At 38.7% G+C, this 15,537-nt stretch overlaps 2 protein-coding genes across 5 annotated transcripts in view; one reads left to right on the top strand and one right to left on the bottom strand.

Annotated features, from left to right (window-relative positions):
• The window catches only part of LOC126334762 (uncharacterized), a 94,560-nt gene extending 86,840 nt beyond the window's left edge, over nucleotides 1–7,720 (bottom strand). Inside the window, exon 1 of the mRNA XM_049997340.1 lies at nucleotides 7,503–7,720. Coding sequence (XP_049853297.1) covers nucleotides 7,503–7,590 — 88 coding nt within the window. The 5' untranslated portion in view covers nucleotides 7,591–7,720. The remainder of the gene's footprint in view (nucleotides 1–7,502) is intronic.
• A 255-nt stretch (nucleotides 7,721–7,975) lies between these two features.
• Nucleotides 7,976–15,537, top strand: part of LOC126334761 (axin) — a 242,049-nt gene continuing 234,487 nt past the window's right edge. Inside the window, exon 1 of one of the 4 annotated variants that reach the window (XM_049997337.1) lies at nucleotides 7,976–8,729. The gene's annotated coding sequence lies outside the window, so the exon portion shown is untranslated. The remainder of the gene's footprint in view (nucleotides 8,730–15,537) is intronic. The other 3 variants (XM_049997336.1, XM_049997338.1, XM_049997339.1) reach the window with 3 other exon arrangements.

The following is a 15,537-nucleotide window of genomic DNA, read 5'->3' as shown; positions in this document are numbered from 1 at the left end:
GCGACAGCCCCTCGAAACCAGAGAGAATCTCTTTTGATCCAAAGTGACACACATCATTGGTGTTAACATGAGCCACCACCTGCAGCTGGCTGCACCCAGTGCTCTTCATGTCATCTGGAATGACCCTTTCCACATCTGGAATGACTCCACCCAGTATGTACATGGAATTTACATTGACATTCTTAACTTCCTTTGCAGACATGTCCCTATGGCGCCCCATGATGGACATAACATTGGAGCTCCCAACTACCAATAACGACACCCTCTGTGACTGCCCACATCTTGCAGGCAGATAGGTCTCCTCTGAAACAGGACAAACGACTGCATCTGGCTGAGGGACACTGTCAGCTGCACACAGAACCAGGAATCTGTTTGTCAAACTAACTGGGGAGGCCTTACATTTGGCCCCATACGAGATCTTTCACAGCCTGTCACGCCCTAAGGCGATCTTACTCTTGACGATGGGTGAGGGGTCATCCTCAACATGAGCAGCAACTGGAATGGCCATTGGTGGACACCTATTGGCAGAGTCGTGGACTGTGCTGGACATCTGTTGCATCATCAGGGTCAGCCCACAAGGGTGATACCCATCCACTACACCCGCAAGCTGTGTAACCAAAGCTGACACAGCCTGGAGCAGCAAGCAAAGTGTGACCCACTCAGCTCACATTCGCACACAGCAGTCACAGTCCCTTCCCATACAAAGAGCGTTTGGAAACTACACTACACAGATAAATAAACTACTATCGACACATGCTATGAAACACTATTGTAGACACCGACAAAAACGCAAGAACTGTGTCTAGTAAATTAGATTAGCATACAGATATTCAAAAACTAAACTTCTAAAGCACACAAATGAACCATATAATACAATCCTGGTTGGGAACTCGTAAAATGTCACACAGTCAGTTAACACCTGTTGCCCCTGTGGTTTGGCTGGCAGCTCCTGCCTGACTGATGGCCACAAAAAAGCGATAATGATTTGACAGCTTTATTTAGTTTTTGACACTAAAGATTTGTATTACAACTTAGTAATAAGTACACAGTCCTACAGACTACATGTTAGATGCTACACGTATCAATAAAATAAAATTTGTTTTGGTAAGTTGCCACTATAAATTTTGATCATATAATTTTAATATTTTTTTAAAAAATTATTTGGTTTGGTAAAATTCAGTATTTTTATAAACACTTTAAAGTAGCATGTACTTCAAATCTTATAATAAAATAAATAAAACGGTGCAAATTTTAGGAATGTCAATCAGTTTTCGATATATGTAGATTTTCATGTTCCAAAAGTGAGAAAATGGTTTAATATTAGAAAGTTTAAAAATGAATAACTCAAAAATAAAATGTCCAAACAGTTTTAATTGTGACTTTTTCATAAAGAAGTATTAATGTACAAAAGTTGTCAAAATGATCATGTGATCTGGACTCTCCCAAAAACATACGTTGTTCATGTTAGATGCATTGTGCTGCCACCTACTGCCAGGTACTCCATATCAGCGACCTCAGTAGTCATTAGACATTGTGAGAGAGCAGGATGGAGCGCTCTGCAGAACTCACTGAATTCGAATGTGGCCAGGTGATTGGGTGTCACTTGTGTCATACATCTGTAAGCGAGATTTCCACACTCCTAAACATCCCTAGGTCCACTGTTTCTGATGAGATACTGAAGTGAACCAGACAAACGTGTGGTTCCTGAAGAGGGGCAGCAGCCTTTTCAGTAGTTGCAGGGGTAACAGTCTGGATGATTGACTGATCTGGCCTTGTAGCAATAACCAAAACGGTCTTGCTGGGCTGGTACTGCAAACGGCAGAAAGCAACGGGAAACTACGGCTGTAATCTTTTCCAAGGGCATGCAGCTTTACTGTATGATTGAATGATGATGGCGTCCTCTTGGTTAAAATATTCTGGAGGTAAAATAGTCCCCCATCCGGATCTGCAGGCGGGGACTACTCAAGAGGATGTCGTTATCAGGAGAAAGAAAACTGGCATTCTATGGATCGGAGTGTGGAATGTCAGATTCCTTAACCGGGCAGGTAGGTTAGTAAATTTAAAAACGGAAATTGATAGGTTAAAGTTAGCTATAGTGGGAATTAGTGAAGTTCGGTGGCAGGAGAAACAAGACTTTTGGTCAGGCGAATACAGGGTTATGTTATAAATACAAAGTCAAATAGGGGTAATGTAGGAGTTGGTTTAATAATTAATAGGAAAATAGGAATGCGGGTAAGTTACTACAAACAGCATAGTGAACGCATCATTGTGGCCAAGATAGACACGAAACCCACACCTACTACAGTAGTACAAGTTTATATGGCAACTAGCTCTGCATATGACGAAGAAATTGAAGAAATGTATGATCAAATAAAAGAAATTATTCAGATAGTGAAGAGAGATGAAAATTTAATAGTCATGGGTGACTGGAATTCGGTAGTAGGAAAAGGGAGAGAAGGAAACGTAGTAGGTGAATATGGACTGGGGCAAAGAAATTAAATAGGAAGCCGCCTGGTAGAATTTTGCACAGAGCACAACTTAATCATAGGTAACACTTGGTTCAAGAATCATAAAAGAAGGCTGTATACATGGAAGAAACCTGGAGACACTGACAGGTTTCAGATAGATTATATAATGGTAAGACAGAGAGTTAGGAAGCAGGTTTTAAATTGTAAGACATTTCCAGGGGCAGATGTGGAGTCTGACCGCAATCTATTGGTTATGACCTGTACATTAAAACTGAAGAAACTGCAAAAAGTTAGAAATTTAAGGAGATGGGACATGGTTAAACTAAAAGAACCAGCGGTTGTACAGAGTTTCAGGGAGAGCATAAGGGAGCAATTGACAGGAATGCGGGAAAGAAACACAGTAGTAGAAGATTGAGTAGCTTTGAGGGATGAAGTAGTGAAGGCAGCAGAGGATCAAGTAGGTAAAAAGACGAGGGCTAGTAGAAATCCTTGGGTAACAGAAGAAATATTGAATTTAATTGATGAAAGGTGAAAATATAAAAATGCAGTAAATGAAGCAGGCAAAAAGGAATACAGCTGTCTCAAAAATGAGATCGACAGGATGTGCAAAATGGCTAAGCAGGCATGGCTAGAGGACAAATGTAAGGATGTAGAGGCTTATCTCACTAGGGGTAAGATAGATACTGTCTACAGGAAAATTAAAGAGACCTTTGGTGATAAGAGAACCACTTGTATGAACATCAAGAGCTCAGATGGAAATCCAGTTCTAAGCAGAGAAGGGAAAGTAGGAAGGTGAAAGGTGGATATAGAGGGTCTATACAAGGGCAATGTATTTGAGGACAATATTATGGAAATGGAAGAGGATGTAGATGAAGATGAAATAAGAGATACGATATTGCGTGAAGAGTTTGACAGAGCACTGAAAGACCTGAGTCGAAACAAGGCCCCTGGAGTAGACAACATTCCATTGGAACTACTGACGGCCTTGGGAGAGCCAGTCCTGACAAAACTCTGCCATCTGGTGAACAAGATGAATGAGACAGGCGAAATACTCTCAGACTTCCAGAAGAATATAATAGTTCCAATCCCAAAGGAAGCAGGTGTTGACAGATGTGAAAATTACCGAACTATCAGTTAATAAGTCACAGCTGCAAAATACTAACGCGAATTCTTTACAGACGAATGGAATAACTAGTAGGAGCCGACCTTGGGGAAGATCAGTTTGGATTCTGTAGAAATATTGGAACACGTGAGGCAATACTGGCCCTACGACTTATCTTAGAAGCTAGATTAAGGAAGGGCAAACCAATGTTTCTAGCATTTGTAGACTTAGAGAAAGCTTTTGACACTGTTGACTGGAGTACTCTCTTTCAAATTCTGAAGGTGGCAAAGGTAAAATACAAGGAACGAAAGGCTATTTACAATTTGTACAGAAACCAAATGGCAGTTATAAGAGTCGAGGGACATGAAAGATAAGCAGTGGTTGGGAAGGGGGTGAGACAGGGTTGTAGTCTCTCCCGGATGTTATTCAATCTGTAAATTGAGCAAGCAGTAAAGGAAACAAAAAAAATTTGGAGTAGGTATTAAAATCCATGGAGAAGAAATAAAAACTTTGAGGTTCGCCGATGACATTGTAACTCTGTCAGAGACAGAAAAGGACTTGGAAGAGCAGTTGAACGCAATGGATAGTGTCTTGAGAAAAGGATATAAGATGAACATCAACAAAAGCAAAATGAGGATAATGGAATGTAGTTGAATTAAGTAGGGTGATGCTGAGGGAACTAGATTAGGAAATGAGACACTTATAGTAGTAAAGGAGTTTTGCTATTTGGGGAGCAAAATAACTGATGATGGTCGAAATAGAGAGGATATAAAATGTAGACTGGCAATGGCAAGGAAAGTGTTTCTGCAGAAGAGAAATTTGTTAACATCGAGTATAGGTTTAAGTGTCAGGAAGTCATTTCTGAAAGTATTTGTATGGAGTGTAGCCATGAATGGAAGTGAAACATGGACGATAAATAGTTTGGACAAAAAGAGAATAGAAGCTTTCTAAATGTGGTGCTAGAGAAGAATGCTGAAGATTAGATGGGTAGATCCCATTAACTAATGAGGATGTATTGAATAGGATTGTGGAGAAGAGAAGTTTGAGGCATATCTTGACCAGAAGAAGGGATTGGTTGGTAGGACATGTTCTGAGGCATCAAGGGATCACCAATTTAGTATTGGAGGGCAGTGTGGAGGGTAAAAATCGTAGAGGGAGATCAAGAGATGACTACACTAAGCAGATTCAGAAGGATGTAGGTTGCAGTAGGTACTGGAGATGAAGAAGCTTGCACAGGATAGAGTAGCATGGAGAGCTGCATCAAACCAGTCTCAAGACTGAAGACCACAACAACAACACTGAAGTGGAAACATGAAGGGACATGTACAGCACATAAGTGTACAGGCCGACCTCGTCTGTTGACTGATAGAGACCACCAACAGTTGAAGAGGATCGTAATGTGTAACAAGTGGACATCTATCGAGAGCATCACACAGGAATTCCAAACTGCATCAGGATCCGCTGGTAGTACTATGATAGTTAGGTGGGAGACAAGAAAACTTGGATTTCATGGTGGAGCGGCTGCTCGTACGCCACATATCACGCCGGTAAATGCCAAACGACGCCTCACTTAGTGTAAGGAGCATAAACATTGGACGATTGAACAATGGAAAATTCGAAGTCGGCGGTGTGGTCGTGTTTTTCATGGAGGGGGCTTGTACCCCTCGATGTTTTGCGTGGCACTATCACAGCACAGGCCTACATTGATGTTTTAAGCACCTTCTTGCTTCCCACTGTTGAAGACCAATTCGGGGATGGCGACTGCATCTTTCAACACGATCGTCCACCTATTTATAATGCACGGCTTGTGGTGGAGTGGTTACACGACAACAACATCCCTGTAATGGACTGGCCAGCACAGAGTCCTGACCTGAATCCTATAGAACACCTTTAGGAGGTTTTGGAACGTCGACATGGTTACAGGCCCTACAGACCGACATTGATACCTCTTCTCAGTGCAGTACTCCATGGAGAATGGGCTGCCATTCCCCAAGAAACCTTCCAGCACCTGATTGTATGTATGTCTGTGAGAGTGGAAACTGTCATCAAGGCTAAGGGTGGGCCAACACCCTACTGAGTTCCAGCACTACTGATGGAGGGAATCAAGCAATTGTAAGTCATTTTCAGCCAGGTGTCTGGATACTTTTGATCACATGGTGTATATCAAGAAACAGACCTTTGGTTGACTTCACATGGATTAACCCCAATGTATACAAGAATAAATGTTATGTGTCTCTTGTATCTGGATGGTTATGCTTATCTACTTGTAAAATATAGATAAGAAGCGATAATTTAATTTAGCTCGGTATAGGTATGTACACAACTTCATGGATCTGCACATTCCTAGTATCAGCTGCATCAAAACATTACACACTGAAAGTTGGTTTTCAATCTATTTTCAACAATGTTTTTCTTATTACTGTAGGTAAATTATTACTGAAATTTTACGAAGTACAGGGAATAGATTGACTCCTAAAGGTGTACTGTGAAATGTACATCCCAGAAAGCTCTAAGCATTTACACATGTATTTAATAAAGAGGACAGAGGTGAGAACTATACCCACAAGAGACAGTGGCTCTTGTATTTCACAAATACAAAATAAACAGTCTCACAAAAAATGGAAATATAGAAATAATGTCACAGTCCATAGACAATAGCACAAAATATCACGTGTTTACAAGAATTAATTTGAACTGAAATTTATTAAAATCTCATGGACATTCAAAATAATATTCATTGTGTGAAACCTGGTGGCTACACAGAGGAAAAAATTAATTACTCCATATCTCCTTATACAAATTACGATCAGTTTCCCCAAACATGAGTTCTGTGCTTAACTGAGTTAATTTTAACAGAAATGTGATGTTGCTGACTTTGGAGTAAATATCTCTGCTGATTTTGAACTAAGTTTTTTATGTTACTCATACTTTTTGGCATTCAATTTTAGATCTTTGGACATAGGGTGTGTCATAAACAAACGATAAATCTGACGGAGGTGAAAGTATATGGCTGTATAAGTAAATACATTCCAATAAGGATGGGCCTGCAAACGTGACATTTGTGAGATAACTGGGAAGGTGTTTCAGTATGAAATATTGTCCCAGTTGGAAGAACTGTAGGTCAAGTATAGCTGTCAAATTAATTCCCAATGTAACTGGAGGCTAATTTCACCCAGTGTCTATCTTTATGAGAAATACAATATTATTTCAGTAAGCTACGTGTTGCAGTTTATGGCACACTCGTAGCTGTTAAAGAAGATATTCTGCACATCTAATATGTATATCTATATGCAACACAGCACTCGTATCTGCAGTGAGATACAAATTCTTTCAAATACTGTCAGATAAATTCTTAATTTTGACAAGACTAAACAGATCGCTTCCCAAGTTTTCGACATTCGTAAAAGGAATGTGTATACTTCACTCATGAGATGACCCCGAACAGAAAAATCCACACATCTGAGATCAGTTGATCTTGGAGACCAAGATATGGGCGGGCCCTGCTCAACCTGGCCGTCTTGGGCCATGTTGCTGATGCCATCTTTCGTCAGCAGCCAAATATGGCAGTGCCCCATTCATGCATATATGCCACAACTCATAGCCGTGGACCATCGATAAAATTTGTACCAAATTATGTGAGGACACAATCTCAAATATTTAAGTCCCATACACATTTTATTAGTCAGGACAGTAAGTCATAGTGAAGTCAGTGTCAGCTCGTAAACACATATTCCGAATGTCTTGTACAGTTTTTCCGTTTCTCCATATTTTATGGAACGTTTTTGCTACTAATGTTGTATACTTTCGCCTAAATCAGTTTCTGTTATTAGTTGTGATGCAGCCTGCATAAAATAGGTAAACGGTAACAAAATATGTGGCTACGGTATGTGATAAATATTACAGTTACAGGCAGCTTACGAGAATTAACATACCATCTTCCTCAGGCAACTGAAAGATGCATTGTCTTACGAGCAGCAGATAAAACTGAAATTCATTATTTTCGACACTAGAATCGCTCATTTCCAGTTAGTTTCTTAATATCATGTTCTATCCATTCAGCATTACTATTGTATGTTTGTTTTGAGTACTAAAAATTTAAAACAATGGCGCCAAAAACAAACAAAGCTTTTGAGCTGCTTTTAATATCTCTGGATTCAACGTATATAGATCTGGGTAAATAAAAAATAATGAGTTGTAAGACTTCTATTATGTGTATTATTTTTTATATTAGAAACTATTATATGCTAGACATAAATATTAGATCTTTTTAATCGCTTGCTACATACAATAAATAAACTAGATAACAGTCCAAAATATGAAGTATAAACAAAGGCTGCAAAGTGCATAACTACGTTTTCTGAGCTATACGTTGTTTGTAATTAGCTGTCCACTACTGTTTTCAGAGACATTCTAGAATCGCATAAATTAACAGTAAAACGCTGTCGAAAAAGCTCCAGTTAATTACAAATTTTACGTTTTAAGACACTTTTCTAATCGTGTATTCACACAAATAAACACAAAATACTATTATTTGGTGATTTCGATATCACTTAAACAAGTGGAAGTTAATAACACGGTAGTGTCAATGATAAAATAGCATTGTTTGTCCTCCTCGTGCCGCTTAATGTCCAAAGATGTTTCAGTGTGTCAGTGTCGAACAAAGATGGTAGCGAAGTCCTCTCGTAGTATAATCTGTGATGGCTAGTTTGCGTTTAGTGACCCTGCACCACGCTTGAATTAATGGAATGCGGCTAATTCTAATATGGAGAGGACTAGTTACAAAATATATTTCAGACAAATACGTAAATATAATTTAATTTTTACCGCGTGACATTCCACATTCCGTACAAAACATTGAAAAGTGTATAAACTTAGCAATTGCCGAACGTGATTGGCTTAACTTTGAAATTAGCTTTGAGAAACTATCGTCAGAGGGACTCGAAACATGCCCATCACGGAAAGTACGTCAAGCAAAGTTCCTTTTTGTTAGTGTTGACAATGAAGTCTTGTTTTAGAAGACTGTGAATTATGAACTTACGTCCGTAAATTGTTAATTCTTGTGACGGTATGACGAAATTACGATGTGCATAAGTGGTATTACTTACGAAGAACATTTAAATACGTGTGACGGCCGATTCAACGGCTCAGGTGTTTGTAAGGTAAGATTCTGGAATTTATTTACAGACTTTTTGTGCATAATAATTCATTGCATTGGATCGAGTTTGGTGTCAGGGATGATCATTAACGTTGCAGGCACATTCTGACCCTGAGTGTGTTCCCTGGTTATGTTACTTGTTTATCAACTCATTCGATGTTAGTATTTACTGTAATTGACTTTGAAGATTGTGACTTGAAGGCACTACTCCAGTGCATTATTGTATTTGTATTTTTTTCTATGAAGTTGAAGCTAAATCAGGCACACATAACGCCATTCTTGTTGTTGTTTATAGAGTTTGGTAATCACTGCTGCTTACTTGTCAGCTGTTCTATGTTGATACCTAGCTCTTTTCTTCCACTTTCGAGAATTATTGTTCCTAGCTGTTGGAGGCGATATACACATTTGGGTTGTGTTGTTTCTGAGGATGCATTATGTTACCTAGCTGTGCATATTCATTTTGACATTCAACGATCCAATGTCTCTGCTCATACTAGGATCTTGAACCTTTTTTTAGTATGGTGGAGTTACGTCGTTTATGTGTTGTTTGTGTACAAGTGGTGTGGGAGATACCATGTAATTATTACTTGAATTCAGAGTGCAGAAATTTCAGAATTGTTATAATAATTCCAAATTATATAAGCCTAGTGGTACATATTTCTCATGCCATTGCTCCAACACCTTATGTGGCTGTTTGTGTAAAAAATTATCTAAATGTGTGTCAAAACTAATGTCCATTTCTCCCCCCCCCCCCCCCCCCCCCCCCCAGGGAAGGAAACACATAAAAGATCTCTCTCTTTGAATTGAATTGCCTCATTGTGTTTTAATACTTACTGAATGTTAGGATAAATTTTGTTTTGTTGCAGTACGATGTTTCTGTTATACCATCATTGAGTAATCAGCCACTTTCCTAGCTGATTCTTGTGGTGTCGATTGCTCGTTTATGCAACTTTATCATGATAGTGGCCTTATAATTAATGTAGCTCAATTTTTAAGTTTGACACTGCTGTGCACTTTGAAGGAAGTGTTAACACAGGATAGTGCTTCTCTTCCTTGCACCATTTTCTATGTTGACTCCTTAGGATTTACAGGAAATACATAGACCATCATTACCACATTATCTCAACTCTTGGTTATATCAAAGTGAATTCAAATTGTGAAACCTAATAATTGTTTTAATTTGAGTTTGACAGGAAAACATTTATGTAAATGTGAATTTTAGTCAAACATAAGCCTGTTACAAACATGTGTTATCCTGAAGCATAGAAATGCCACTGTAAAAATAATATACTAAACATCAGTAATTTAATACACAACAAGAGTTTACCATGATTCATCTGTGTACTTCATCTGTCAAAATCTATATTATGTCTTTACTGTCATTGAATTCCCTTCATTGTGATCTCAGTTGTCAATTGAAGATAAATGAGATATCGTATGAGCCTCCTTACAGTTACAAATGCATTTTTGTGTTCCTCATACACTGCCTTTTATTTAATCTTTTCACATATCATGTTTGGCTTTTGTATGTTATCCATCTTAAATATGTCTGTCTGCTTGTTAGAGACTGGCACATGACTGTAACTGTGGTTATCTGTGAAGACAGATCTTTTTCCCCCTTCCAGGAGTGACCACAGTGAAAGTGAAATGTATTCACTACAAAACGTTACTTAGTGAAATTCTCTTAGGCATAAATTTACTTTCCTGGATTGGTGGTTCAGCATTAAATAAAACCACGGCATACAACATTCCTGAGAGGTGATGAAGCCACAGGCTGTAAAAAATAGTGTTTAGCCAGCTTGCAACACACAAATGTGGTAGAAGGCTAGATGTGCTGATGGTTGTTTAATTGTCCTTGAGGTACCAAGTGTGTTGCAATGTGCGGCAGCTTTTTTGTATGTCTACGGCAGTAATGTACACATGTCAAAATTCCTGTCCTCTAGCCTACAGAGGCTTTTTCTGTCTTGCTACCTCTTCTACATTTAGTATACTTCTGAGAAATGTGGAAGACATCACTTTTTAAGATAATTTTGAAGTTTTTATGATTGGACTTTGCCTATATTCCACAGGTTTAAAGGTCTCTTCTTTTTTAATGGTAGAATTGTGTGCTATTATTTTGTTTTAATGGCATAATACACATAACAGAGCTAGGTTGCAACTTTATAGAGGACCTGGAGACTGGTGTAGAAAGAATGTACAATCACACATCTTGTATAATAAAATATACTCCCGAAATAGTACTAGGTATTTCAGCATTACATGTAATGACATATTTTGGAGGAGAAGCAGTGACATAGGGCTAGTCTGTTGTCAGTTTGTAACTTTTTAATGTTTACATGAGAAATGTACCTATTCGTATAAAGATACCAAGAAACTTACCAAGAGGTAGTCAAAGAATATCATACATTAATTCAGCCTCTAATGTTATACACGCCAGTAATGACATTAAGATAAAGATTTGAAATACTTCGAACAGATCATCGTACTTCATGGCCCACTGTGTTATGTTAATAAGAAAATACTCCTGTTCTTTAAATAAAGAATCAGTGGTTTGTTACAAAAATAATTAGAATGGGCAAAGTCATGAGTGGGAATATCGTAGCATAGAATGAGATGATTTGGCTGTGGTCTAATAAGTTGAGCTTTCTCAATTTTGTTCTCCTTCTGTTTGGTCTGATCGATGGATTGGTGCAAAATCTTCAGTTTTCAACTGCATACTGCAAAGAAATAAGCTATCTCAGAATGTTACATTTCACATATGTGATGACTGCTGTCACAAAGAGGTTTTTCTCGAGAACAAGAGAAGCCATAGACAGACAAATTTAATGACCAAGCAACTAGTGAAATGTGACATATTAAAGAAATAATTTAAAAAGTATGAGCTGTGTTCACTGGAATCGTGTATGCTACAGAGTCGCAACAGTCTGTTAATAAGTTATACTTCATGCTTTCAGCTTGAGTTTCCTGCAAACTATTACTAAGCATTAACACGCCACCCCAACTGTAGATAATACGTACAGGTGTGTCTTCCCTCCCTCCTTCGCCCCTCATTCAAATGCGTGAAGAATGTAATTGTGCATGGAGAGTGACTGTGTAGTTTTCAGTGTCTTACTAAACATAGTTTCAGTCTAGGATGAATGAATGAACCAAGCTGTTCTTCAGTAAAACAGTGACAATAATGAACAGTCCTTTCGGCATCATGCGGTCTTCGGGTATTACTTTTTGCATTTTTTTCCTTATTTCACCATAAACGCTGTCCGATTGCTGATTCTAAATGGAAGTTCAGTATCTTCCATGTAGAAAAATGGCATGAGAAGACTGTATAAATAAATCAGTCATGCTTTCATTTAGTCTTACATGTTGCTCTGCAAAACCCTCAATTATGAAGATCTTAGTTAAAGAAAAGTGCTAGAGGAATTATTCAATACATTGTACTATGTTAAAAATTTGCAGTGATTAATATCGAACAGAAAAAGAACTAAACCAAAGAGGGAACATGTCCTGGAAAGCTTTTGGTAAACTAAATAATATTTTCAAAACTAAACTTCCAGTGTGTTTGAAACAAAAACTTTACACTCAAATTATATTTACCAGTTTTGACCATTGGCTGAGACACATGGACTTTAAGGCGAAAACTATCCGGAAACTGGGAATAACTCATTGGCTGTTGGAGGTTATGCATGTCAGGAGAGAGGCTAGAAAACAAGACAGTCGGTTCGGAGAAAAGCCGAGTCAAAGATGTAATTATGACTGTAGGCGTAATGGAAATGAAATTGCGACATGTTCGCTGAGGAAGTTCCAAGGTGTAAGAAATGTGAGTTGTCAATCTAATAGAGTAATTTAAGTGTGAATAGCAGAAGACTATAAAGCATGGTAATCTCTCATGGAAACCTGTATCACACAATGGGTTTCAAATGACTGAAGATGATGAGTGTTGTACTTGTGTGTGTGTGTGGGGGGGGGGGGGGGGATGTTTGGAGTTTAATTGTTTTATGTTCAGTGTAACAGTTTTTATCATTATTGTGAAGCAATCCACAGAGCTTATTTAATGATCAGTAATTAAAAACCAGTAGCTACGTGTGCAATAACAATTACTGGTACATGAAAAATTCCACATTTTAACGTAATCTGTTGTCAGTAAAAGAAGAATGGATAGCTTTGAGGGATGAAGTAGTGAAGCCAGCAGAGTATCCAGTAGGTAAAAAGACGAGGGCCAGTAGAAATCCTTGGATGACAGCAGAAATATTGAATTTAATTGACGGAAGGAGAAAATAAAAAATGCAGTAAATGAAGCAGGCAAAAAGGAATACAGACATCTCAAAAATGAGATCGACAGGAAGTGCAAAATGGCTAAGCAGGCATGGCTAGAGGACAAATGTAAGGATGTAGAGGCTTATCTCACTAGGGGTAAGATAGATTCTGCCTACAGGAAAATTAAAGAGGCCTTTGAAGAAAAGAGAACCACTTGTATGAATAACAAGAGCTCAGATGGAAACCCAGTTCTAAGCAGAGAAGGGAAAGCAGAAAGGTGGAAGGAGTATATAGAGGGTCTATACAAGGGCGATGCGATGTACTTCAGGACAATATTATGGAAATGGAAGAGGATGTAGATGAAGATGAAATGGGAGATACAGTACTGCGTGAAGAGTTTGACAGAGCACTGAAAGACCTGAGTCGAAACAAGGCCCCTGGAGTAGACAACACTCCATTGGAACTACTGACGGCCTTGGGAGAGCCAGTCCTGACAAAACTCTACCATCTGGCGAGCAAGATGTATGAGACAGGCGAAATACCCTCAGACTTCAAGAAGAATATAATAATTCTAATCCCAAAGAAAGCAGGTGTTGACAGATGTGAAAATTACCGAACTATCAGTTTAATAAGTCACAGCTGCAAAATACTACCGTGAATTCTTTACAGACGACTGGAAAAAACTGGTAGAAGCTGACCTCGGGGAAGATCACTTTGGATTCCATAGAAATATTGGAACACGTGAGGCAATACTGCCCTACAACTTATTTTAGAAGCTAGATTAAGAAAAGGCAAACCTCCGTTTCAAGCATTTCTAGACTTAGAGGAAGCTTTTGACAATATTGACTGGAATACTCTCTTTCAAATTCTGAAGGTGGCAGGGGTAAAATACAGGGAGCGAAAGGCTATTTACAATTCGTACAGAAACCAGATGGCAGTTATAACAGTCGAGGGGCACAAAAGGGAAGCAGTGGTTGGGAAGGGAGTGAGACAGGGTTGTAGCCTCTCCCCAATGTTATTTAATCTGTATGTTGAGCAAGCAGTAAAGGAAACAAAAGAAAAATTCATAGAAGGTATTAAAATCCATGGAGAAGAAATAAAAACTTTAAGGTTTGCTGATGACATTGTAATTCTGTCAGAGACAGCAAAGGACTTGGAAGAGCAGTTGAACGGAATGGACAATGCCTTGAAAGGAAGATACAAGGTAAACCTCATCAAAAGCAAAACGAGGATAATGGAATGTAGTCAAATTAAGTTGGGTGATGCTGAGGGAATCAGATTAGGAAATGAGGCACTTAAAGTAGTAAAGGACTTTTGCTATTTGGGGAGCAAAATAACTGATGATGGTCGAAGTAGAGAAGATATAAAATGAAGAGTGGCAATGGCAAGGAAAGCATTTCTGAATAAGAGAAATTTGTTAACATCGAGTATAGATTTAAGTGTCAGGAAGTCGTTTCTGAAAGTATTTGTATGGAGTGTAGCCATGTATGGAAGTGAAACATGGACGATAAATAGTTTGGACAAGAAGAGAATAGAAGCTTTCGAAATGTGGTGCTGCAGAAGAATGCTGAAGATTAGATGGGTAGATCACATAACTAATGAGTAGGTGTTGAATAGGATTGACTAGAAGAAGGGATTGGTTGGTAGGACATGTCCTGAGGCATCAAGGGATCACCAATTTAGTATTGGAGGGCAGCGTGGAGGGTAAAATTCGTAGAGGGAGACCAAGATGTGAATACACTAAGCAGATTCAGAAGGATGTATCCTGGAGTACGTACTGGGAGATGAAGAAGCTTGCATAGGATAGAGTATCTTGGAGAGCTGCATCAAGCCAGTCTCAGGAGTGAAGACAACAACAACAACTACTACTGTTGACATAATGTATTAAAAGCTCGAACATATTTTTATGGTGCATTTATGAAGCAGTATGACTATAGTAGTGTTGCTGTTATTGCGAGTGTCCTATGGTTCTGTCATCTTTCCATGAAACCTACATGTCATTGAGCTGTTAATAGCACTCTCCTGCATTTCTTTAGCCTTTTCTTGTATATTGCCATATATTCTGACAGTGTTTGGTCTCCCGTACCCATCTTCACACATCCAAATGTCAAATTGGTAACTGATACGGTGTATAGCTTGCAGACATTATTGGTTCTTTCGTGTAATGTGAATGTACTGTTGTAACTGATGGGGGGGGGGGGGGGAGTCATCAAATGTATTTGGGGGCTATATGGCACTAGTAAACATGCTGCTTGTGTTTTCTACGGTGCCAGTATCATCATTTGTGGAGTATGGGACCTGTTTTCACACACCTTGCCTGTTTGGTTGAGTGGCTCAGTCAAATACCAGATTACAAACAGAAACACATGGGTAATCCACAGTGGGGCTTAGGACTTCTTTGTGGTAATGAGTATAGCTTCGCGTAATGTTTTGCAATGTCCAACTAGTAAACTGATGACAGATTTCATTTAATTATTTCACAACACACGTTATGGTGTGTGGTGGACGGTACTTGACTCGTATTATTAATCTGTCCTAGCTCTTGTATATAAGTGCTTTGT

This window comes from Schistocerca gregaria, chromosome 2 (genome assembly GCF_023897955.1).
Source record: "Schistocerca gregaria isolate iqSchGreg1 chromosome 2, iqSchGreg1.2, whole genome shotgun sequence".
NCBI lineage: Eukaryota > Metazoa > Arthropoda > Insecta > Orthoptera > Acrididae > Schistocerca > Schistocerca gregaria.
Note: the sequence above shows the minus strand (reverse complement) of the source record. Positions and strands in the feature narration are given on the sequence as shown.